A 23,680-nucleotide genomic window follows, 5' to 3' on the forward strand; every position below is an offset into this window, starting at 1 on the left:
GTCCGCGTGATGTGGGCGTTTGCGCCATCATTGGTTGACGGGTGGGTTTCTGTCAGCAGCGAACAGTGAATTGAGCTGAGCTGAGCTGAGCTGAGTGGATTTGTGGATGTGAGAAGAGATGTCGATCGATGCGTACTGGTAAGCATGCAAGTCCGATCACCCATGTTGGCCGGATTCGAAGCTGTGACGGTCTTGGGAACGGTTGACATGATTTTCGAAGACAGGAGATTGCCACGGTAGAATAGAATTCCAGACACCATATAAGATGCTCTCTGGGTCAGCGCGACCAGCACGAGTGATCTCCTGCGAGATGGCGTGGATGTCGATGTACCAATAATGATTATTAAACGATATTCCGAAACGACGACGTGTAGATGTGAGGTGGGATGATGATCTGCCCGAAGGAATACGACCATATGTACGAATTGGCATGATGTGATGTGATCGGTGCTAAAGCAGAGCCGTCATTGCTGAAGCAGATCTGATGCTTATGGATGTCGGCAATGCCGTGTGATGTGGTGGGATGCTCTCGAGGCAAGAAGAAATGATAAGAAGTCGAAAGCCATCGCTGCTGAAGCACAGCCTGAGATCGTCCTGATGCTGATTGACATCGACAATGTCCCAATGAAGTGATGCGGTGCTCTCGAAGAAGCAGGAATGGCTGAAAAGCTGCGAGTAACGCTGGACACGAGGATGTAAGTAGTACAGAAAATAGTATAGGATGAGCACCCCTCCTCCCTCCCTCCCCTCGCCCCGGCAGACAGCGGACAGAAAAGGGTGAGATGGCAGAAGAACCGCAGGTCAATGCTGCACGTCAGAGACAAAGTCATACATCGTGATGGCCGGAGACGGAGACAGAAATCATACAGTGACGGCCAGGGCCCAGCGTACTCAAAAGCAAAAAATAACAAACAAACAAAAAACCCTAAAACGAAACAGCGAACTCACGGGGAGAACCAACCCTCGGCCGACCCCTTTCTTTCTTTTTTCTAAAGAAAAGCGAAAACGAAAAGCGGTACTGGTGAGGGCGCCGAGGGTTTCTTGTATACAACGAACGGTCAGTGGATTCATCTTTCAAGGGGTCAAGACAAACTTACATCTCCACCGTGAGCCGCACTCAACGCCTCAGATCTCTCCGGCACCACCACCAGGCGACATGGCGAATTTCCCACGCCTGTCAAGACCAGGTCTTCCTCCGCATTGCACTGCGCAAGCAGAGACTGCTCTGGTGGCCAGGAAAGAGCGGTCCGCTCACCCCCGAAGAAGCGGGTGCCAGCCCTAATGGCCCCAGTGAGACAGCCTTACTCCGTCGGTGCAGGTATCACCCTCTTACTACCCCGGAGGGTAAGGAGTGTAGTACCCCGTGAAGGGAGGGTACTGGTTGACGTACGGCGGGAGGTGGTTGCCATCCGCAGACGGATACATGCCTCGAGGCATGGGTGCCGGGTAGAGAGGACCTGGCCGCATCTGCTGGCCGAACCCTGGACCCCATTGCGGGACCTTGCCCTGCGGCACTTCTGCCGCCAGGTTCGAAGGCGACACCGACGGAACTCCGCAAGCAGGAGAGACTGATCCCTCCTCCTCAAACCCCCGGATCAGTTCCTCCTGCTTCTCGCAGAGAGCCCGACGTGCATGGCGCCGCCTCTTCGCCTGGCTTGGGCGAGGCTTGCGCTTCGATCCTTGTAGGGTCGTGGCGCCGTCAGGGCGCTCGTCCGTCACCTCTGCCATCTCTGGATGTTGTCTCTCCCAGCTCGATATCAAAGCACTCGCAAGCTGGACCACCCGGAAGGATGGCAGAGACTCCGGGCATCGAAGAATCAACGCATCGGACGATGGGCAAGGCTGGGGGCAGCCGCATCAGGCGCCGAGGCCGCAGCAGCTAGAGAAAGTGTGAAGAGGTCTTCGGCAGCTTTGACGATGACCTCCGACCCGGTGCTCACGTCGAGCAACCGTTGGAGTTCCTGGCGGCGAACAGCCTTGGCCACCTCTTGGGCGAGGTGCATGGTCCGGAACTCCCACGGCGCGACGATCACAACGAAGCCGGTGCGGGCATCGACGAGAGACTCGAAGAAGATCCCGTTCGCTTCCTTCATCGGACCCGCGGCCAGGTAACCCATCTCCTCGTACAGAGACAGACACCGGCCCTCCACAAGGCGAACCTTGGGCTGGTCCTCCGTATACCTCAGGGACTTCCAGGTCTTCGTAACACGAGCCTGCAGTGCGTAAGCATCGTGAGAGGAGACGATGTCCGCAAAGACCAAACCGAAGAAGAGGAGCGAGAAGAGCACGTCGCAGGTTGTCTCGAGGCAGGACGTGGGCGAGTACGAGGCCCAGCGAGGAGTCTCCTCCCACAGTGGCAGCCGGAGATCCGGGTATCCAGTCCAAACTTGCGTGGGCAGCATGGGCGAAGATGCCTTGAAGGCCTCGTCCCAAATGGTCAGCCGGAGATCCAGGTTGACCGTTGTCCGATTCGAGATGTCTACGTGGTTCCATTCCACGACCAGGACATCGTGGCGGACGTACACGCCCTCGTGCCCAGGGTTGGTGTACCTGGAGATATCCTCCAGCATGCCATAGACTATCTTGCCGCCTGCGACGGCCTCCAAAGCCCCAGCGATCCTCTTCATGAAAGGCTCATTAGGGTCTGAGATCCCGGGGACGTGGAACCAAGAACCCAAAAGTGCCAGAGCGAAAAAGATACCAACGAAGGGAACAATCATCCTTGTTGGTGGTCTGTCGGGAATGAATTAGATATCAGTCATTTCCGGCTCAACACCGAGAGAGAAAGGAGCAAGAGGTTACGGTTGGTAGGTAGGTAAGTGGTAGTGATAATGATGAGAAAGTGATGGATGGTAGAGATGGCTGATGGTGTTGGTTGTCAATGATGATGGTTATGGAGCGTTGGGGAGGAAAGGGTCGAGAGAGAAGGAGGAAGAAGAGAAGGAAGGACAGAAGAAGAGACGCAAGTATAGAGGGACGATTTGAGTATGGAAAGGCAGGTTGCCAGGAAGAGAAGGCAAGTAGGGCTTAGAAATTCATTCACCGTCAATAGCAAACCTCGCAGGCCCCCACGGTATACTAAGGTCACCGGCAAGGTGTTCCTGGGAGGATTTCATGCCAACTAACTAGTACTCAAGGATACAGCTCTGATATCATGGTGGCCCGAGTACCTCCGAGGAGTCGAGCAGGTGCCTGAGATAGTATATCTGTACTGATATTGGGATCAGCTCACTTGCTAGGGAAATTACTAACTTCACAATTAACCATATAGAGGAAGTTATACGATTTCAAGATAAGAAGATTGGAAGGAAGTACATATAGTCCAAGTGATTTCCAGAGGATGTCCAGACTGGGATGGAGCAGCCATATATAGTGCCTAGCTTAGACACAAGCAACCACAAACATACTGTTCTTTAATCATACTTCCTGGCATAGGTTTAATGCACTTCTTCCTGAGAGTTCTTGTTCCAAGTTAACAGATCGGAGTTATATAGGGCGTGCCACAGCAAAAAAGCCAGTACCATAGCTCTATCTCTGAAGCAGTACCCTTTTCAATACTTGCACAGCAATAAGATCCAAGATCATGCTACGATGACAAAAAAACAAAGGCAGAGATAAAAACCTGAAATTGATGTATTGGCAGCCGTCTAAGGCAAACGCTGATTCTTTTAGAAACTAAATAGACCAAAACTCCACCCGTAAAAGTGCAATCGTGTCGTATCTGTGCAAAGCATTGACAGAAATAAAAGCCCACAAGCAGATCAAGACCCAAGAAAAAGAAAGCTCGGCAACATTGTTCAATCGATATCCATTTCCTCCTGAACACCACCATCGACCAAGAGCTTCGTCTTCTTCTTCTGCCGCAGTCTCTCCTCGCCATGCACGCGGTTGGCCGTCTTGCTCTGCTCGGGAACCATTGGCATCCCCTCCTCGCGCTCGCGCAGCTCCTTGCGAATCAGATGCTCGCCCTCGGCGACAACGCGGCGATCCGCCTCGCGCTGGCGATCCCGGGCCAGCTTGCCGGCCAGACGGCGCTTGGTGAACACACGCTCGCGGCGCTGGCGGATCTCCTCGACGCGCTGCATGGCGTTGACGGTGGCGGCGACCAGGTTGCGGTCGTACTTGACGGGGACGTTGCGCTTCTTGGTGAACTGCGAGAGCACCAGCGACGAGTCGACGATCATCTCCTTGCCCCGTGCGGCGCGGTGGCTCTTGGTCCACTTCAGCTTGCGCGGCTGGCGCTTCATCTTGAAGTTCTTGTGGCACTTGGACCGGCAGAAGCGGAATTGGCGGGCGTCATTGCGCACGAAGGTGATGCCCTTCCCTGGGAAGGCGGGGCGAGAGCAGAAGTGGCAGGTTTCCACACTAGAAGGGAATGTCCGTCAGTACCTTTTCAAGTATATAGACAGAGAGATTACTTACCGCATGCTGGGCGAGAAGCGTGGGTAGTTGTTGTTGTTCTTCGTCGTTTCGTTGCCAGAAACTTTTTTTTTGGTTGGAGTTGTGCTCGGTCACGCTAAACCCGATCGGGCCCGCCGACTTTTCCTCCCGCGCAATACTTGGACACTTCTTCCTTCTTCCCTTTCTTCACCCACTCCTCACCCTCTGCATCCATCACAATGGCCTCGACTTTTGCTGTTGGCCTCGGTGTGGCCACCGCCGCATTCTTGGTAAGGGGGAGGTTCTTGAGCATGGTTTTTGAGTCGGTACTGACTTCTTGCCTCATAGGGCCGCGCCGGGTATGTCGCCTTCCGCCGCTACAGAGGGGGGATGAATGCAGCCGGAAAGGCCTTCTACAAAGGGTTCGTTCCACCCCCACCCGATACCTGGTAGTCGTGACTGACGGAATGAACAGAGGATTTGAACCGCGCATGACCCGCCGCGAAGCCTCCCTGATCCTGGAACTCTCGTAAGTTTTTTTGTTGGCCCGATGCACATCCAGACAATTCCTAACTCATAGCCCAGGGAGCGAACCTTGACCAAGGACAAAGTGCGCAAGAACCACCGCCAGCTCATGCTGCTCAACCACCCTGATCGCGGCGGCAGTCCGTACCTGGCCACGAAGATCAATGAGGCTAAGGAATTCCTCGACAAACACGGTTGAGCCGCCTGTTCGCTCGACCTCGCCTTGGTTGGAAATCACCGACGGAATATGGGGTTCGACAGAGCGGCCATATTGGATGCATAGCGTGGTGTTTTGTTTTTGGTTGGCATTTTGCAGAGGCCGAGAGTTTCTTTCGCCTCGATGTATCATATGCACGGTTTTTGTGATTCTATTATATCCTGACGAGATCGCCACTCTTCGTTGAATGTACTACTACTTTCTACACTTTCTACACCGCTTAAACGATCTTCTGTACGTGCTCGAAAACCCCGATCGGTGAATTCCGGGCTTCGGGTTCTGTATGCTGTGCCGTGTCGATCTCTGCTGGTTGTGGGCATTGTAGCCCATCGAAGCCCAGGCAACAATGGGTCCGGATGTGCCTGGTCAACCCAGTCTCGGAGTTCGGGAACGGACGAAAAACTTACCGTCCGCCACCACTCGTCGGGGCTAGGGGATCCGGCGACGGCGCTAAGACGAGAACTTTAGTTGCATCGTTTTCGTATCGAGTTAGCTCAGTTGTCAGCCTCGATAGAGACCTAGATTCGTGAAGATTCGGAGCACAAGACAGACCAAGAGAGAGAGAGCGAGAGAGCGTTGCATCCCCATCCTCCAACACGTGCCGGTTGAGTCATCCACCCCAAAATCCATCTTCATCATTCATCTCGGGCCCGCACCGCTGCCTACTTCTGGATGTGTCAGCTGCTTCCCCTGCGATCGTCACCTCCCCTCCGATCTGTCTTCCGGGGAGCTTGTCGGGTATTTCTACACCCCGAACCTGGAAACTAATTTAAATACTCCCCCCAAGAGAACAGAGAACAGCCCAAAGGGACAATGGATGGCCTGGGGGACGACGACGGCATGGGCTTTGACATGCCGCCCATGATGGCCATGAACCAACAGTCGCAGCTGTATGGCGCCTACTCCCAGGATGGCTCACAACCAATGTCCGCCCCCATGTACCCCGACGACTCCGCAATGGCTACGGGAGACGACGCGAACGATGCGAATGACGCGAAGAGACGGAGAATCGCGAGGGTGAGGACTATCTTTGGAACGGTGAAGTCGCAATGGATGGTGGCTGACGGTGGCTATGACCATAGGCATGCGACATGTGTCGCAAGAAGAAGATCAAGTGCGACGGGAAAATGCCCAAGTGCTCACACTGTATCAACTACAAGACCGAGTGTATTTTCACACAGGTGGAGAAGAAACGAAATCCGCCCAAAGGGTAGGTTGCCAGCACATATTGTCAGGGAAAGAACCCCCCCGCTGATTACAGGTTACTGCAGAGCAAAGTATATCGAGGGCCTGGAAAACCGTCTAGGACGGATGGAGTCGCTGCTACGACTCTCTGGTCTACTCTCCGAGGACGATGACGGCAAGACGGACCTGGGAACATTGGAGAAACGACTGGCCGATCGAGCGAGCACCCTGAACACATCCAAAAGTGCAACCCGAGCGAATACCGCCAGTACTTCCCAGCAGCCAGCTCTAGCCTCTTACCATACTACACCCCGCATGGAGTCGCATTCCAGTCCCCGGACAGCCCCCACTTCGCCCGAGTCGCAGAAGGAATCGGAAACCGAGGTCGAGGCGTTGTCGGATATGATGTGCTCGTTGGTGACGAACAATTGTGGAGAGACTCGTTACATCGGTATTTCCCCTGGCTGCCACGATGCATTCCGTGGACTGACATATGATGAATCCAGGCTCCTCGTCCGGGTTTTCAATCTTCTCGCCCAAGGGCATTCAATGGGTCAATGAGAAGACGGGCGATACATCGTTCCAGGATATGATCTCCTCGGCTTATGTAGATGACAACAAGTGGATGTACTGGAAACCGGAGATCTTCAGCGACATCTTTGCCCGGCGGGTCTTCAAACCACTCCCTCCCAAGGAGGAAGCGCTCTCGCTATTCAGAGATTTCTTTGAAAATTTCAATTGCATGTTCCCGTTGTTTCACGAGGCAACGTTCATGCATTTGGTGGAACGTCAATACTCGCGCGACCCTTACGAAGGCTCTGGCTGGTGGGCGAGTATCAATGTGGTGTTGGCCATCTCCCACCGGCTCCGCGTAATGAGTAACTTGGTGCCCCATGAAGAGGACAAGAAAGCATGGCTGTATCTGAAAAATGCGATGGGTGTTTTGACCGAGCTGACGATGCGAAACACGGATCTCCTCAGTGTTCAAGCACTGCTAGGCATGGTGAGTCTTTTTACCCCCCTATATGGGGATTCTTGACCCTAACTCATCTCTAGACCCTCTTCCTCCAAGGCACACCGAACCCTCAGCCTGCTTTCTTCCTGGTTGCGGCAGCCATTCGTCTTTCCCACAGCATTGGGTTGCACAAGCGCGGATCTGGATTCGGCCTTAACCCGGTGGAGGTTGAACAGCGGAAGCGAGTGTTCTGGATTGCATACTGTCTCGATAAAGAGTATGTGAATTTTTCCCACGACATATTTTGACTTGTACTAATTATATGACACAGCCTTTGCCTTCGTTCCGGCCGACCCCCGGTGCAGGATGACGATGACATGAACGTCGAGCTTCCAAGTGAAGATCCCCCCGATAACATCGGCAATGTCCCGCTCTCCGATGGAAAAAGCAAATTCAATCTCTTTAGAGCTATGTGTGAATTTGCTACCATTGAGAGCCGAGTCTACAAGCGACTGTACTCGGCCAAAGCATCCAAGCAGTCTGATGGTGAATTGCTCAATACCATTGGCGAGCTTGACAAAGAGCTGGAAGACTGGAAAGATAGCATTCCTGTCGACTTCCGGCCCGAGTACGAGATCCAAGCCTCCCACACTCCCCTCATCCTTCATGTTGTTGTCCTACAATTCGCCTATTATAATTGCTTGACCACCATTCATCGAATGTCTGTGCATCACGGCTACTGGACCAGCCGTCTTTCCAACTACGCCATCCAAGGTCTGAACGCGCGGCCGTTGAATCCCAGAGTCTTCCTATCGGCGGTTCTGTGCGTGACGGCGGCAAGAGCGTCGATAAATCTGATCAGGTACATCCCGCAGGGAGACTTTGCCTGCGTTTGGTTGATTCTCTACTATCCGGTGTCCGCACTCGTCACTCTCTTTGCCAACATCCTCCAAAACCCGAACGATGCCCGCGCTCGCTCTGATGTCAAACTGATGAACGTAGTTGTCAATTTCCTGTCGACTCTGGTGTCCGACGAGTCTAACGGGAGCATCAAGCGCATGCTCGGTCTCTGCGGCGAGTTTGAGCGAATCGCCAAGGTGGTCCTGGACAAAGCCGACAAGGAATCTCACTCGAGAAAGAAGCGCAAGACAATGCCCCAGGATTCTGAGCTTGGCCAGCAAGATGGTCATGAACAACAAGGTACTGGCAGAAATGCACATACCCCTGCTACATCTACGCCTTTCTCCCCCTCCATGTTCCCCAACGCTACCGCTTCATCTCCCGGCACCGCCAAGGCATTCAACCCGGGTCCCACCATGCCCCCGAGCAGTGGCATTTCCACCGATCTTCCGAGCAACATCCACGCCATGTCCGGTCTCGGCCAGGAGTACCAGGAGATGCTGAGCCCGGATCATCTGGCCAACGTCGGATTTCCCGATCAATCCTTTGGAACCGCTAGTCCGAATCCCTTGGGATCGTTCCAGCAACCCTTTGTCCCACAGGATCTGTGGCAGATGCCCATGACCATCGAGTGGGACTGGGCAGATATGTCGACGAACTTCCCTGTCTTTGAAGCCGGCGGCGTCGGCTCGAATGGACCTCCGCAGCATGGGCAGTGATTTTATGATGAGTATGACTTCTTACACGGTGGGACGCAGAAAGTGAACCAAACTCATCCTTGGCGCTTCTTAGAGTTTTGTATTTATTGCTGGAGTTCAGCGAGAGTTGGGTTTTGAGGGGTGTTTTTGGGTTATTCTTGGGATATTCTCCTCTTTGGTTCTGATGGAGGACCAGAGCGGCGTCCTCTCCCCTCAGCTACTACTACCATATCTCCTCTTGATGTACATTGATACAGATTCTCAATCATGATCTATAGCTCACTACTACTGTTTAATTCCTAGCCCATTTCTCAAGTTCGCTAGGTTTCTGATGATCACGTGTAGAGCTGACTCATCACCTCGGGCGGAAACTGATGGAAAATCGGCCGTGAGCAGCTCTGCCAGAGAGCTAAACCACTACCATCTACTTCGGGTCGCTCACCCTCGTTCACTCCTATTCCGCAAGGGATTTCTATGGATTCAGTAGTTGACTATCACTACTGAAGCCGATTGATCCTCCTTTCCCTCTCCCTTCCCGCAGCCTTCTGGGCTCCTCTCCCTCGACCATGGCCACCTTTCTCCGGCGGCCAGGCAATCTTGCTCGCTACTCGAGGAGGGCCGCAGACTGCATCGGTCGGTCCGGACCAGCATCAGTGCGCGTGTTGCCGCCGACGAGACTCTCCTCCCTGATCGTATCGCACCGTGCCCGAACCTATGCCACCGCCGGCCCCGGAGGCCCGGAGAACAGCCAGAATGGGCAAAATCAGACTAGCGGTGGCGGCAACGGCCCACAGAAGAATAACCGCAAAGATGAAGAATCGGAGAAGCCGGAGTCTGTCTTGAGCGCAGAGGAACAGAAACAGCTCGATGCGTTTGTTAAGCGTGTGGAAGGGCGCATGCCTGCCGCTCAGCACGCACAACTTCAGCAGATGCGAAAAAAGTTGATGAAGGAGGGACTGCCGCCAGAGGTGAAGACGTTTGTTGAACGTCTCGAAAAGCACGGAGACCCTTCGCTGATGGAATATATCCGGATGGTTCGCTTCATCTTGCGGTATGCCAACGACGAAAGCAAGAAGATAAAGAGTGAGACAACCGAAGAGGAGACAAAGCGGGAGAAGCGGGAAGAGCGGGAAGCCGAGGAGGAGGATGGAGAAGAAGGGAAGAATAAGCAAGAGGATAAGCAACAACAAAAGAAGGATCACAAGAAGCAGCCTCCACCACCACCGGGTGGCAGGGTTTTTGAGTTCAAGCTCGATCCCGCCTCCTTCCTGATTACCTCAATTTGCGCATACTACGTCTACCGCAGCTTTTTCCCTGGCGAGAGTGCCTCCCGGGAGATCACCTGGCAGGAATTCCAGGCGGACTACCTCGACAAGGGTCTCGTGGAGAAACTGACGGTGATCAACCAGACCAAAGTCCGCGTTGATCTCAACAGCGAAGCTGCGACTCAGGCCTATCCGGATTCGGCTGGGCAGCCTGTTCATCATGTCTACTTCAGCATCGGATCCGTCGATGCCTTCGAGTCAAGACTAGACGCCGCGCAGCAGGAACTGGGAATTCCCACGAAGGAACGAATCCCGGTGGCCTACGTTGATGAAATGCCCTGGGGTCCTGCTCTGTTTAGCCTCGCTCCCACTGTCCTCTTATTTGCCGGTATCTATTGGATGTCGCGGCGCGCGGGTGGTGGTGGTGGCGGTCAAAGTGGAATATTCGGTATTGGTAAGAGCCGTGCCAAGCGCTTCAACCACGAGACCGATATCAAGATCAAGTTCTCGGACGTGGCTGGTATGGACGAGGCCAAGGTTGAAATCATGGAGTTCGTCAGCTTCCTTCAGCAGCCTGAACGCTTCGAGAAGCTAGGTGCCAAGATCCCGCGCGGTGCTATTCTCTCGGGTCCTCCAGGTACCGGTAAGACACTGCTGGCCAAGGCTACTGCCGGTGAATCCGGAGTCCCCTTCTACAGCGTCAGCGGTTCGGAGTTCGTTGAGATGTTCGTCGGTGTTGGTCCTTCTCGGGTCCGTGATCTGTTTGCCAACGCCCGGAAGAACACCCCATGCATTATTTTCATTGATGAAATCGACGCCATTGGTAAATCACGATCGAAGTCGAACTTTGGTGGCGGAAACGATGAGCGTGAAAGCACCCTTAACCAGATCCTCACGGAGATGGACGGCTTCAACACTTCCGAGCAGGTCGTCGTTCTGGCCGGTACTAACCGACCGGATGTTCTTGATAAGGCCCTGATGCGTCCCGGGCGATTTGATCGTCACATCACCATCGACAGGCCAACCATGGACGGCCGCAAGCAGATCTTCCGGGTTTACTTGAAGAAGATTGTCACCGACGAGAACTTGGAGTACTTGGAAGGCAGACTTGCCGCTCTGACTCCCGGCTTCGCTGGTGCGGACATTGCCAACTGTGTGAACGAGGCGGCTCTTGTTGGTAAGTTTTTTTTTTCTGGAGAGTCAACTTCAATAAGCTAATTGTCTATGCAGCTGCTCGTGCCAACGCGGATAAGGTCGTCATGAAGCACTTCGAGCAAGCCATCGAGCGAGTGATTGGTGGCTTGGAGAAGAAGTCGCTTGTGCTGTCCCCTGAAGAGAAGCGAACAGTCGCCTACCACGAAGCCGGCCACGCCATCTGTGGTTGGTATTTCCGGTGGGCCGACCCGCTGCTCAAGGTGTCCATCATTCCGCGTGGCCAAGGTGCCTTGGGATATGCCCAGTACCTCCCCGCCGGCGGCGACACCTACCTGATGAACACCAACCAGATGATGGACCGGATGGCGATGACGCTGGGCGGCCGAGTCAGCGAGGAACTGCACTTCGACACCGTCACCAGCGGTGCCAGCGACGATTTCAACAAAGTAACCCGCATGGCCACCGCCATGGTCACTAAGTTCGGCATGTCCCCCAAGCTGGGCTACATCTACTACGAAGAGGACCCGCAGCAGCAGCTCCACAAGCCCTTCTCCGAGCACACCGCCCAAAGCATCGACTCCGAGGTCCGCCGCATCACTAACGAGGCCTACAAGCAGTGCCGCGATCTTCTGACCGAGAAAAAGAAAGAGATCGGCATCGTCGCTGAAGAGCTCCTCTCCAAAGAGGTTCTCGGCCGTGATGACCTCATCCGCCTCCTGGGCCCGCGGGCCTGGCCTGAATCAGGCGAGTTTTCGAAGTACTTCGATGGCCAGGGCGGCGCCACTATCGCTCCCCCCGAGCCTCCTGTGGACCCCGAGGCGGCCGGGGGCAAGGATGGCCGCGATGAAACCCCTCTCCCGACATAGATTTTGAGTTGGTGTTCTTTTATTTTCTTTTGTGATTTCTGTACTTATGGATTGCATCTTTCTTATTGGTTTTCTTTTTCCTTCTCCCCTCCTCGCCTCTCCTCACGTCTTCATTCCCATCCTCGACTCTTTTCATCCCTATCTACCTTCCTTTCGACCATGTCGCTCTACATCTGAAGAACCCTTCCTGTCTTGTGTATTGTTCTTCCGCCCCTCTCTCCCCTTTTCGATATTCCACCACTTGGATATCTATGTAGTGTATAATAGGGAGTTGATGAGAATAAGATTCAATCAAACTTAGTTCCTATAGCGTAGTGGATTGCCGAAATAGATAGATACCTGACTTGAGTATCTGATGATTCAAATATCCTTTATCTTCTTGACTCTATTGTTTATGCTATCCTTTCTTTCCGTCTGGGTTAGTTTGTTCACTGGTTTCAGTTTCAGAATAAACAAAGAGGTTTAGAAAAAGGTCTCGTCTATTCACATGACCACATGTATTTGGGAGAAACTTGCTGGCTACATATACAACCCGAGATGACCATTATATTCTTAAAGGCAATGCTCGCTGCCTTCACAAGTCCTACTCTTACGAACGCATAGAGAAGGCCATGCCAACCACCCAGTCTATCAACAATGGGCTCATCCTGCCTACACTGGTAGATTACGGCGGCATCTTCGACCATTACCTAGACTCGCCGGTGGAGGAGCCACGCGAATGTGAGCTCCCTGAGAACCGAGTCAAGCGAAAACGAAGTCAACAGAAGAGCGCACAGTCCGATTCAAGAAACAGGAAGAGCGCGGTGGAATGGGTTATCCCAGCGTTGCACAACTGGTCGCTCCCTCCGTTCCTCGGTGACCTAGGTCGAACGCTGATCAACGACGGAGTATACCTCCCGCACCCGAATATAGCACTACCCATCAACAGATATCTGCACCAGCGCAGACAGAGACTGGCACCGCTCTCGTGGACCGAGCCGTCGGCTCCACACTGGGAGACAGAACAATGGTTGAAGCTGCTTCCACTGGAGAAAAAGGCCAGGTTTTACCAGGCAGAGCTCCTCGACGAGCCGCTGATCGGTGCAGAGAATTATCTATCCTGGGTAGAGAAGATGGGCGAGATGCTGGAACAGTCTAATGTCTGGCCGGTTGTTGGCGGTGGTCTGGAGCCAGTGCCAGCGACGAGCGGGTTTTGTACCCGATGGAGACAGGTGAACAATCACGCGTGGATGATGATCACTGCAAACGTGTCGCGGGGGATCCGATGCGATCTCTGTGATCATGGATTGGCGTGGGACGCGCGAGGCACTTGGAGTTATCTTCAGAGGACATGTGGCGGTGGCTTGGCCATGACACGGCGATCTATGCAAGGCATTCGAGATCTTTTGCGCATCGAGGACGATGACTGCTCATCGCTAGATGACTACCTGTGTCAAATGCTAGTTTGCATCCGGGCCATCGAGTGCAACCGCCAAGGGAGAGAAGACAATGTCTGGTTGTGGTGCCAGTTCATTCTGGCAAATCTAGGCCCGGCATGGGATGATTGGGTCTCGGATCTTGTGACCAAGGTCGAGAACGACAACACCAAAGGTGACTTCCTGGACAGCTTCGAGCACCTGTATCAACTCCTCGGGATGGAGGAGGCGCGGCGTGAACGTGCTTCGCGCTTCCTGCCACGAGGTAGTGAGTGAGGATGAACAAAACTCTGTTTTGTCAGTGGATTGAAAGCAAAAGTGAGATTGTGAATATCGCAGAACAAGATCATTTGACATAGTTATATGTTTGGTGTCCCCAAAATCGAAAGCTGTTCAAAATCGCCACATCCAAATATAGCATTATATATATTTTCTTCCCAAAGCAATTCAAAGTAATTCCTTATATATCCAAATTATTTGCTCTTCTTGTCCTTGATCGCCTGAGCGGTCTTCTTGCCAGCACGCTTGGGCTTGTTTGACTTCACAGACCAACGGGGAATAAACCGGCCAACACGGGCCTGGTACTCGCGGTACTCTGGGTACTTGGCTGCACTGATAGATTCGGTGAGGCGGGTGCTTCCCTGGAAGATGAGGAGGTAGCCCACGACACCGAGACCACTCCACTGGAGGTAGTTCTCAGTACGGTAGCAGCTCCACAGATACAAGGTCACCCAGACAGCCTGTTCGGCGACAAAATTGGGGTGACGCGACAGGGACCAGAGACCGCTGACCACGAACCCACGCTCAAGGTCCTCGGGGGTGTACTGGTCCTTGTACTTGTCAGAAATGCGCGCGTGGTTCTGGTATTCCAACTTGGCTTGGTGGAAGTTCCACTGTTGCTGGTCGGCGAAGAATTCAATAATAATAAAGAAAAAGGCCGCGCGGGAGAAGATCAAGTCGGGCACTTCAAACGACTCGGGGCCCTGGGTATGCGCCACCACAAGCATAACGTAGGTCGGCGCGGTGATGAGAAGAAGCAACAACGACTGGGCCGCAGCAATGAAGGTCAGGTTGAAGATCATGAACACAAATTTGTTGTTCACTTTTGCGCGCACGATCTCCCAGCGATAGTCCTCAGAGCCGATCTTGTAACCTCCTTTGCGCCAGTAGTTGAATGTCAGACGAGCCTGGAAATACTCAATTAGCATACTTGAACACGGCGCATTTGTTCGAAATTCTTACACTCCACAGCAGGCTAATAACAGCGATCGTGTCCACAGTCTGGGTGCGAATTCCGGCCAAGCACGCCCAAGCAGCGAAGTGCACATTGTACACGGCGGGCAAGATGCTCCAGAAGCGATCCACCTGCGAATAGTTGCGGTTGATCTCCGCTGCCACGAAGAACAGCGCAGCAAGGCAGGTGCCAAGGGCGAATGCGGAGATGAAAGGGTTGGTGGCGAGATACACAGCCTTCAAGCTATCCAGGTCGCGGCCGGCTTCGTGCAAACTGGCGGGCAGCCATTCCAACTGGGAAATAAAAGGAAGCACGGCGAACCTAAACGAGGTGCAGTCTGCTAGGGACTCAACACGGGGCAGCGGAAGAGTAGCCATCTTTGATGTCGAAGATGCGCAAGTGGATGGATTTGGGATGGCGTTGATGGGGGGATCGCGATTGTTTTGTTTGGATTACCTCATTCAGGCAGAAAAGATATGGTGCCTCAGGCATCAATAGGCGCGTCTCTCGTTTTCTTCGCGTCGCTCCCCAATCTAACCGCTTGTGGGAAGCATGCAAGCCGATCGTCAACCTACGACTGTGTAGAAGGCCAGTGGCACACACGATGGTCCCTTGAGTCTGACTTCCGGCCTCCACAATGGCGCGGAAGATCCTGTGCGTGGCAGAAAAACCCGCCATTGCTCGCGCGGTGGCCACACATCTGTCCGGTGGTTCGATGCAAACGGTGAGTGCCTCGACTTGAAAATTGGTGGCACAGACTGATGTCAACTGTAGCGCTCTATACGTGGGACACAGTTCGTGAAGAATTATGAGTTTGATTTTAATTTCGGTGGCGCCTGGGGAAACTGCTCTGTCACCATGACCAGCGTGGTGGGCCATCTGACAGGCCTGGATTTCGAGCGCCAGTATAAAGGCTGGACCTCCTGTCCTCCAGGATCACTGTTTGAGGCACCTGTTCAAGAAGCGGTCGATAAGGATAAGCTGCCAATCGCCGAGAACATCCGGAATCAAGCGCGTTACGCCAAGGCGTTGTTTATCTGGACCGACTGTGATCGTGAAGGGGAGCATATCGGCTCTGAAGTCCGACATCAGGCGAAGTCGGGAAATGCTCGCATCGAAGTCAAGCGGGCGAAATTCAGCAACACGGAACGAGCGTGAGTGGGCTTGTCGCGGGAATCAAAGGGGGTACAAGTGCTGATTTTGGGAATAGTCATGTCCTACGTGCTGCTCGAGAGCCTGTAGAGCTTGACGATCTTCAAGCAAATGCTGTCGCTGCCCGAATTGAACTGGATCTCCGGATCGGCGCAGCTTTCACACGTCTGCAAACCCTCCAGCTGCAGACATTAGTCGCAGTTTTGCAAGAGAAGGTCATTAGCTATGGTAGGTTCCCCCGAAAACCCTCTGTGATTTTTGTCTAACATCTAGTAGGCTCATGTCAATTCCCGACTCTGGGATTTGTGGTTGACCGGTATCTGAGGGTGAAAAATTTCAAGCCGGAACCTTTCTGGAGCATCAAGGTCATACTGAAGCGAGATGACATGAAAGTCAACTTCCTCTGGCGACGGGTACATCTTTTTGACCGGGCAGCTGTCACGATGATGCTTGAGCGGTGCCTAGCTGCTAGACAGGCCAAGGTCGTAAAAGTGAATCAGAAGCCCACGAGCAAATGGAGACCACTGCCTTTGACAACTGTGGACCTACAGATGATGGGTAGTCGATTTCTCCGCCTGGACAGTCAGACAATCATGAAGGTCGCAGAGACACTCTATACTAAGGGATACATCAGCTATCCGAGAACAGAGACGGATCAGTTTGACAAGGCCATTGATCTGAAAAGCTTGGTCGAAAAGCAAGTACAGGACCAAGGTTGGGGGCAGTACGCTCGAGAGTATGGAGTACTCCCTTTTGGTTTTTCACCTCCGCTGACGGACTCGCTTTAGACTGCTCGATGGAAAATTTAGAACGCCACGTTGGGGCCGTCACAACGACAAGGCCCATCCACCCATCCACCCCGTTTGCTGGGTCTCTCCAACCCAGTTACAAGCCAATGAAAAGAAAGTCTACGAATTCGTGGTCCGCCGGTTTCTTGCGTGCTGTTCCGACGATGCCAAAGGCCAGACTACCGAAGTCGAAATCCAATACGGCGAGGAGATGTTCCACGCAAACGGCCTGATCGTGCTGGAGAGGAACTATCTGGACGTGTACGTCTACGACAAATGGGAGAGCAGCCAGCAACTTCCAGCCTTCCAGCGAGGCGAGCTCTTCGAACCTACCGAGGCCAACATTTCCGAAGGCAAGACCACAGCCCCGAACTATCTCACCGAGCCCGAGCTCATCGGTTTGATGGATGCCAACGGCATAGGAACGGACGCAACGATGGCGGAACATATCGCCAAAATCAAAGAACGCGAATACGTCGCCACGCACAATCGCGGCGGTGGTCGCAGTTCGGTCCAGGAACTCATCCCTACTCGCCTGGGTGTTGCCCTCGTGGAGGGATACGACAATGTGGTTGCGGGGCTTCCGAATAGCGTATCTTTGAGCAAGCCGTTTCTGCGAAAAGAGATGGAATTGCGCATGCTCGAGATCTGTGCGGGCACCAAGACTCGTCAGGATGTCGTGCAGGAGAGCTTGGACATGTACCGGGAGGTCTTCATCCATACGCAGAGGCGTATCGATATGTTGAAAGACGCTTGTCGGAAGTATCTTATTGAAGAGCCTGCCTCCTGAGGATTTTGATGCTTGCTGGCGCGGACTGCTCGGTTTTGTTGATCGGATGATACCCTACCGGCCTTGTTATGATAGGCGTTGAGATAATGTGAGAGCTCAAACAATATCGATTTGTGCGGTCACTCGCCCTACCCTCTTCTCTCCCCATACACCCCCCAGAACAGGAAAGAAAGTACCATCTGGCTCTCATTGAGACCAAACAGCATATTCCCGACAACCAGGGGAAAATATACGCCCTCATGAGTTTCCAGCATGACCAGATCGAAAAACTAACTGCGCACCGCCCAAATACTCCTCTCCAATCCCGACGACTTCCCCAATGACATCCCCGTCGAAGTCCCATCCAACATCCTCACATTCATAATCTCCTCCGCAAGAGAAGTAGCAATCGCGGACGCCACATTCGAAGGAAAAGCCCTCAGCAACTCCGCAAGTTCCATCCAAGCCCCCGAATCCAGACTCGCGCCCTCCCGGAGCGCCGCTAGACCATCCTGGACATCACGTAGATGGCGCCCTAGCTCGGAGTCCGGACCGTTAAGTTCATCGGCAATGCCGGCCGCGATCTTGGCGGCGAGCATATCCCTGTGGGCTAGAAGCTCGTTTCCGAAGCTGAAAAGCTGATCGGTGCTTACTTCCAGGGAGGCGAGGCGTTGGAGGGTCGCATTGAGTGCGATTTTGTGTGAGGATTGGAGTTCGGTGAAGAGGATTTGCTGCTCGGTGCGCAGGAGTTGGATCTCTCTGGCATAGGTGTCGGTGCCGTGTTGGGCTGTTTCCTTGAGTTGTACCGCGAGGATGATGATCAGGAGGACTAGGACTGCGTTGTTGTACCTTGCCTCTGGGGAGCAAGTCCCTGGTTTTGAGGGACGCTGTTTCAGTGGATGAGATTCGTCGCTGTCGCTTGGTAATTCATCAGAGAGCAACGAAACGTTGAACAGATCTGTCACGATGCTCGCTGTGGTATCGGATGCTGAAAAATTCGTGATATTGATGCTGTCCACGAAGTCGGCCACCACTTCCTGACCCAGACTGACATACCGGGCCAGAGAGCTCGGCATGAGATAGGAATAGAACTGATCGAGGGTGTATACCGCGCTCGCCACTTGAAGGGATCCCAGAACCCGGTCCAAAAAGGACCGGCTCGGCTGGATGATCGTAAACGGGATGGGCCTATAGACGCCCCAGAGATTGCTCGCAAGGAAGACAAGTCCTGGTATGAGAAGCTCCATATCGATGAGTAGTGATAGAACTGGAAAGAGGATGGCCGTGATATATAATGTGTTTACAACATACGATCCAAGTATCTGCGGCGCCCTATTCATGCTGCTTCCCGGAGGGCAGGGAATGATACGGCGAATATGATGTTTGTGAGCAGATGGGCAGTTCTTTGACCCTTTGCGTTCTTGTCTGGTATTCAAAGTTTGCTTTTCAATAATCTATTCAGAAGCCATTTTGTTCAATCTGGGATCATAACTAGACAGAGCCAGCTTGAATGACATGTATATAAAGAAAAGCCGCGTTTGTCTTGTAGGACTTTGCCATGCCACGTGGAAGCATGCTGCAGTTTTGCACTACAGGGTACTTTGTTTATATAATGCTACTCCTGGCTAGCTTTAAACCCCTCTAAATTTTGCATCAGCATCTGCATTTCCAGACTGAAGGTGTTCCCATCTAATGTCAGATGTCCAAGGGGCCAAACGCAGTGATTGGAAGACAATGACATCAAAAAACATCATGCTTTATGTACCGTCCGTGCCCCGGGTCATCACTGAACTAGGGCTGATGGATGGCACTTGAATCCCATATCATTCAAACATTACCGGAATCTAATTCCGTAACAAACACAAAACACTCGTTCCGGGCGCCATGGATGGTCGCATCAATCAATGCAAGGGCCGATAGAGCACGGAAAGTCGTGGCGTGCGACCATCTTGATCGGGGGATTTCCAGTGCGGGGAGGCCAGAGAGCACAGGCCGTTCCCCAATAATATAGAAGGCGTCGGAATAACCTTAGAATGGCCCCATAACTTGCGGAAGGCGTCAGCCGGTCAAGCCACCGAAGTATGTGGAGGACGTGCCTTTGACGCGGCTCTGGCCGGGAAGGGGCCTGAGAGGACTACATGGATCTCCTGACTGCTGTTGCCGTCAGCGGCGCTGCATCCATGTATCTCTAGCTGGGTCAAAGCCGGTATTCAGGCCTGTCGAGTTACTCGACTCGCGTTGTTTACACCGATGAGAATGACGTGATGGCCCAAGTCCCACGCCGTGATAGGCTGGCCTGGCGGTGATCGCTTCCCGGATGCTTCGGCCAGGGCTTCGCGTTGCTTGTTGATGCTTGCACTCATTGGCGTCCAGTTCGCGATGTGGCCCACATCGCTCCACCCCCATGGCCATCTCCGCGTTGGGGAAGTGTCCTCCGGCAGGACCGAGCCATGGATATCGGTTCTTTTGGCCGCGCTCAGTGGTGAATTACTTAGGGTTGAGCGCAACATAGCGCCGTCGATGACTACTCTGGGCCACTATAGCCCCTCAGCCAGTCTCGTTAATGATGAACTAACTACCTAGTTCTGTGATTTGTGACTAAACGCTTGAAACTGCTCCGCATCCTTAAGAAGGCGCTGATTCCCCACCGCCGACCTTCTTCTGCGATCTTCTTCCCTGGCGTTACTTATACTGGTTGCCAATCTCTTGTGTCAATCTACTGTGCGATTATCCGTGAATTGAGGACAAGATGAAGGGCGACGGAGACATCTCGCCCACGACCTCGGACGAGAAGTCCAGTCGCAAGGATGACTATCCTACAAGCTTTGAGCATGCAGAGAAGGCTAAGGAGGACTATCACCAACCTGACGTGGAACATATGGGACGAGATCACCTTAATGCAGTCTTTGAAAATCCTCTAGCCGGTATTCCTCGCGAGCAGCTGTTCAAAAATGTCGCGGAGTTTTGCAAAAAGTACCAGCTCGAGGAGTATCAAGAGACTTTCGTAAAGGGTGCTCTGATTTCGCAGGACCCGGCCAACGCGATCAACCTGCCCGAATTGACGGACGACGAGAGGGAGGCTCTCATCCGGGAGCATACCCACAAGTGGTCGCAGCCCTGGAAGCTGTATTGGCTCGCATGTGAGTTGGAACGCACTAAAAAACAAAACCCTTGATAAGCTGGAAACTAACATTCCCCAGCCATGTGTTCACTTGCAGCTGCTGTACAGGGTATGGATGAGACGGTCAACAACGGCGCGCAGACCAAATACGCCAAGGTATGGTTCCTCCAATAAACATATATGTGAGTTGAGACTCTATACTAAATGGGACACAGCATCTGGGCATCGAGAACAGGCCGCTCATTCTTGGCCTTGTCGTGGGCGCGCCCTACTTGGCTTGCGCTGTTCTTGGCTCCTGGCTCACCGAACCTCTGAATCGATATTTTGCCCGACGGGGAACAACTTTCATCTCTTGTACCATTGCCGCTATAGCCTCAATCTGGGAGGGTGTCGCTAACTCGTGGGTCAACCTCTTCATTGCCCGTTTCGTTCTTGGCCTAGGAATTGGATCCAAGTCAACGACGGTCCCTGTATATGCAGCGGAATGCTCTCCTGCTCCAATTCGAGGTGCTCTCGTGATGATGTGGCAGATGTGGACTGCTTTTGGTATTATGTTGGGGAACATCATGGGAGTGGCATTTGGAGGCCTGGCTCCTGACCTTGGCTGGCGTCTAATGCTTGGGTCTACTGTAGTGCTGCCAATCATTGTCTGTGCTCAAGTTTATTACTGTCCTGAGTCTCCGCGTTGGCTCATCCAGCAGGACAAAGTCAACAAGGCCTTTAAGTCGTTCCGGATCCTACGTCCCACAGATTTACAGGCCGCCAGAGACCTTTATTATGCCTACGTGGGCGTTGAGCTTGAGCGGGAAATCAACAAGGGCAAGAATTTCTTCTCGATGTTCTTTGAGCTATTTACAATTCCTCGAAACCGCCGTGCGGCCTTGGCGAGCTGGATTGTGATGTTTATGCAGCAGTTCTGCGGTGTGAATATCATCGCTTACTATTCCACCACAATCTTCGAGGTAAGCTGACCTGCTTCCCGCTCAGATTTCTGAGTTGCTCATAAATAAAACAGAAATCCGGATACAGCGATACCTCTGCCCTCCTTGCATCCATGGGAACGGGTATCCTTAACTGGGTCTTCGCGCTGCCTGCCTTCTTCACAATCGATACATGGGGGCGACGGAATCTGTTGCTTTTCACATTCCCCTTCCTTGCAATCTGTCTCTTGTGGACCGGCTTCTCATTCTTCATTGAGCCAGACGACCCAACTAGCCACAAACGGGTTGCGATGGTCACCACAGGCATGTACCTATTTGAGGTGTTCTACTCGCCTGGTGAAGGTCCAGTACCATTTACATATTCAGCCGAGGCTTTTCCTTTGCATGTTCGAGAGGTCGGTATGTCATGGGCTACTGCCACGACGTGGTGTTTCAACTTTATTATCTCCCTCTCGTGGCCGGCCATGGAAGACTCTTTCGGACAGACAGGCAGCTTTGGGTGGTATGCAGCCTGGTGCGTCATTGGCTGGTTCCTGGTCCTGCTTTTCGTTCCCGAGACCAAGGGTAAGTCATATTTCAGTTCATTAGCGTTCAGATTCCTATTGACTTTTGACTTTTAGCTCTCACTCTGGAGGAATTGGACCAGGTGTTCTCGGTTTCCACCAGGAAACACGCCTCATACCAGATCAAGAATGCCTGGTGGCACTTCCGTGTCTGGGTACTCCGCCAGAAATTGGAGCCTCTACCCAGCTTCTACCATGGCTCCGAGCGCATGGCCGAAGTGGGCGATGCGGCATCAGAGAAGCACCGGACTGGATCTGCTTAGCTTCTTCCCGTCCATCCCTTCAACGGCCATATCAGAACTCTTGATCGCCTTTTGCGATATGATACCACGTTTGCGTTTTTGATATCATTACTCCAGCCTCTTTGGTTTCTGACTCGTTTTCCTCTTTTCCGGTTTGAATTTTCTTCTTTGCCTTGAAGAACGCTGGATATCTTCATACCTTTCTCATGTAATTGAGCCTTGTTGGCTCGTGTCATTCTTTTGGATTGGATATACCCTTTTTACAGCGCTTTTCACAGTAGATCTCAGGCTGTTTCCTAATGGGTTTAGTGGTAGGAGGCCGCTAATTCTACTCTTTCAGTGTAGCACTTTCTTAACTTGTAGTTCTAGGTTCCTTGAGAACCAATATTACATTTGACATGGATTGGATGTCCGAAAAAGAGTGGAGACAATTTACACATGCTGAAAATTAAGAGCGCTTGCCAATCCAAAAACATTCCCCCTCCGAGGACAACTAGTCGAGCCTCTTGCTCAGAACAGCACCATACCAAACAGTAGCAATCAGACTGACAAGATTAATCAAGCTCGACATGCCATGCACGCGCCCAAACTTCTTGTTCAGTGCAATCATCTCCTTGGAGTGCGGCGCGGGGTCATAGCTCCTCTTTCCATCCCGGGTTTCTGCAGTCAAATAAGCCTCAGCCTCACTTATTTTAAAAGTAGGGGACAGAACTTAAAAAAACTCACCTTGAGCCTTCCGTTCACGCATCACGTTGATCGTCATCGGACGCAGCACGAACAGGTTAATCAGACCCGTGACCGCCACCGTGGCCATGGGCAGAAGGGTCGAGAAGCGGTGCTCGGGAGCCGTCAGACCTGACAGTCCGACAGCCTGGCCACCACGACTGGCGGTCAGAGCAACGACCACGGGCAGCGCGGTCTGCATGGAGAAATAGATGGGGAAGATGGCGGCTTGAAAGCTGGCGAACTGGGGACGCGGCAGGGCGCGGAATGCGACTGTGCCGCTCACGAAGGACTGGGGATGCAGTTGGATTGATTATTTGGCTTTTTTCTTTAATTGGGACATGGCTTACCTGGTAGAACTGTGTTCCCAGGAGAGTGCCGTAGCTATGGTGTTGTTAGTGAGTTGATCGTCAGATAGATGAAATGTGCTGACGCACCTGAGAATATGATAGGGGCGTGGATCGGTCATCTTGTCTCTTATTTCTGGCCAGGAAAAATTGTTTTCTACTTATTGTGTTCAGGTCGAGGGTCAAAAAAGGTAGAAGGAAGATAAAACTAGGCGTGACGAAGGACGGGAGTGCGGGAT

The 23,680-nt window shown here is 52.9% G+C and overlaps 12 protein-coding genes across 12 annotated transcripts; 7 read left to right on the forward strand and 5 right to left on the reverse strand.

Moving 5' to 3' along the window:
• Positions 1-1,281: 1,281 nt before the first annotated feature.
• On the forward strand, positions 1,282-2,648 carry N7510_010907 (uncharacterized protein; the record flags this gene model as incomplete). The annotated part of the gene is made up of 3 exons (XM_056982832.1): positions 1,282-1,344; positions 1,416-1,682; positions 1,884-2,648. The coding sequence occupies 3 exons, from the start codon at positions 1,282-1,284 to the stop codon at positions 2,646-2,648; spliced, it is 1,095 nt and encodes a 364-aa protein (XP_056828326.1).
• Positions 2,649-3,797: 1,149 nt separating this feature from the next.
• N7510_010908 (uncharacterized protein) lies at positions 3,798-4,427 on the reverse strand (the record flags this gene model as incomplete). Its single annotated transcript, XM_056982833.1, has 2 exons — positions 3,798-4,365; positions 4,423-4,427. The coding sequence occupies 2 exons, from the start codon at positions 4,425-4,427 to the stop codon at positions 3,798-3,800; spliced, it is 573 nt and encodes a 190-aa protein (XP_056828327.1).
• Positions 4,428-4,619: 192 nt separating this feature from the next.
• On the forward strand, positions 4,620-5,104 carry pam18 (putative mitochondrial DnaJ chaperone (Tim14); the record flags this gene model as incomplete). The annotated part of the gene is made up of 4 exons (XM_056982834.1): positions 4,620-4,670; positions 4,729-4,802; positions 4,856-4,909; positions 4,966-5,104. 4 exons carry the CDS (start codon positions 4,620-4,622, stop codon positions 5,102-5,104), a joined length of 318 nt encoding a protein of 105 aa, XP_056828328.1.
• Positions 5,105-5,935: 831 nt separating this feature from the next.
• On the forward strand, positions 5,936-8,881 carry atrR (transcription factor atrR; the record flags this gene model as incomplete). Its single annotated transcript, XM_056982835.1, has 6 exons — positions 5,936-6,139; positions 6,205-6,332; positions 6,394-6,758; positions 6,814-7,310; positions 7,364-7,539; positions 7,594-8,881. 6 exons carry the CDS (start codon positions 5,936-5,938, stop codon positions 8,879-8,881), a joined length of 2,658 nt encoding a protein of 885 aa, XP_056828329.1.
• A 545-nt stretch (positions 8,882-9,426) lies between these two features.
• N7510_010911 (ATP-dependent metallopeptidase FtsH/Yme1/Tma family protein) lies at positions 9,427-12,146 on the forward strand (the record flags this gene model as incomplete). Its single annotated transcript, XM_056982836.1, has 2 exons — positions 9,427-11,302; positions 11,356-12,146. The coding sequence occupies 2 exons, from the start codon at positions 9,427-9,429 to the stop codon at positions 12,144-12,146; spliced, it is 2,667 nt and encodes an 888-aa protein (XP_056828330.1).
• A 611-nt stretch (positions 12,147-12,757) lies between these two features.
• N7510_010912 (uncharacterized protein) lies at positions 12,758-13,837 on the forward strand (the record flags this gene model as incomplete). The annotated part of the gene is made up of 1 exon (XM_056982837.1): positions 12,758-13,837. One exon carries the CDS (start codon positions 12,758-12,760, stop codon positions 13,835-13,837), a length of 1,080 nt encoding a protein of 359 aa, XP_056828331.1.
• A 197-nt stretch (positions 13,838-14,034) lies between these two features.
• Positions 14,035-15,172, reverse strand: N7510_010913 (DUF1295 domain protein; the record flags this gene model as incomplete). Its single annotated transcript, XM_056982838.1, has 2 exons — positions 14,035-14,748; positions 14,804-15,172. 2 exons carry the CDS (start codon positions 15,170-15,172, stop codon positions 14,035-14,037), a joined length of 1,083 nt encoding a protein of 360 aa, XP_056828332.1.
• Positions 15,173-15,432: 260 nt separating this feature from the next.
• On the forward strand, positions 15,433-17,525 carry N7510_010914 (DNA topoisomerase 3; the record flags this gene model as incomplete). Its single annotated transcript, XM_056982839.1, has 5 exons — positions 15,433-15,519; positions 15,570-15,949; positions 16,006-16,175; positions 16,224-16,683; positions 16,736-17,525. The coding sequence occupies 5 exons, from the start codon at positions 15,433-15,435 to the stop codon at positions 17,523-17,525; spliced, it is 1,887 nt and encodes a 628-aa protein (XP_056828333.1).
• A 269-nt stretch (positions 17,526-17,794) lies between these two features.
• Positions 17,795-18,751, reverse strand: N7510_010915 (uncharacterized protein; the record flags this gene model as incomplete). The annotated part of the gene is made up of 1 exon (XM_056982840.1): positions 17,795-18,751. One exon carries the CDS (start codon positions 18,749-18,751, stop codon positions 17,795-17,797), a length of 957 nt encoding a protein of 318 aa, XP_056828334.1.
• A 963-nt stretch (positions 18,752-19,714) lies between these two features.
• On the reverse strand, positions 19,715-20,014 carry N7510_010916 (uncharacterized protein; the record flags this gene model as incomplete). Its single annotated transcript, XM_056982841.1, has 1 exon — positions 19,715-20,014. The coding sequence occupies one exon, from the start codon at positions 20,012-20,014 to the stop codon at positions 19,715-19,717; it is 300 nt and encodes a 99-aa protein (XP_056828335.1).
• A 239-nt stretch (positions 20,015-20,253) lies between these two features.
• Positions 20,254-22,392, forward strand: N7510_010917 (sugar porter family MFS transporter; the record flags this gene model as incomplete). Its single annotated transcript, XM_056982842.1, has 5 exons — positions 20,254-20,644; positions 20,705-20,781; positions 20,841-21,587; positions 21,641-22,130; positions 22,187-22,392. 5 exons carry the CDS (start codon positions 20,254-20,256, stop codon positions 22,390-22,392), a joined length of 1,911 nt encoding a protein of 636 aa, XP_056828336.1.
• A 472-nt stretch (positions 22,393-22,864) lies between these two features.
• On the reverse strand, positions 22,865-23,563 carry N7510_010918 (DUF4149 domain-containing protein; the record flags this gene model as incomplete). The annotated part of the gene is made up of 4 exons (XM_056982843.1): positions 22,865-23,031; positions 23,098-23,386; positions 23,445-23,478; positions 23,532-23,563. 4 exons carry the CDS (start codon positions 23,561-23,563, stop codon positions 22,865-22,867), a joined length of 522 nt encoding a protein of 173 aa, XP_056828337.1.
• Positions 23,564-23,680: the final 117 nt, after the last annotated feature.

The sequence above is a fragment of the Penicillium lagena genome (genome assembly GCF_028827675.1).
Source record: "Penicillium lagena strain IBT 129212 chromosome Unknown utg000008l_segment0_segment0, whole genome shotgun sequence".
NCBI classification, from domain to species: Eukaryota; Fungi; Ascomycota; class Eurotiomycetes; order Eurotiales; family Aspergillaceae; genus Penicillium; species Penicillium lagena.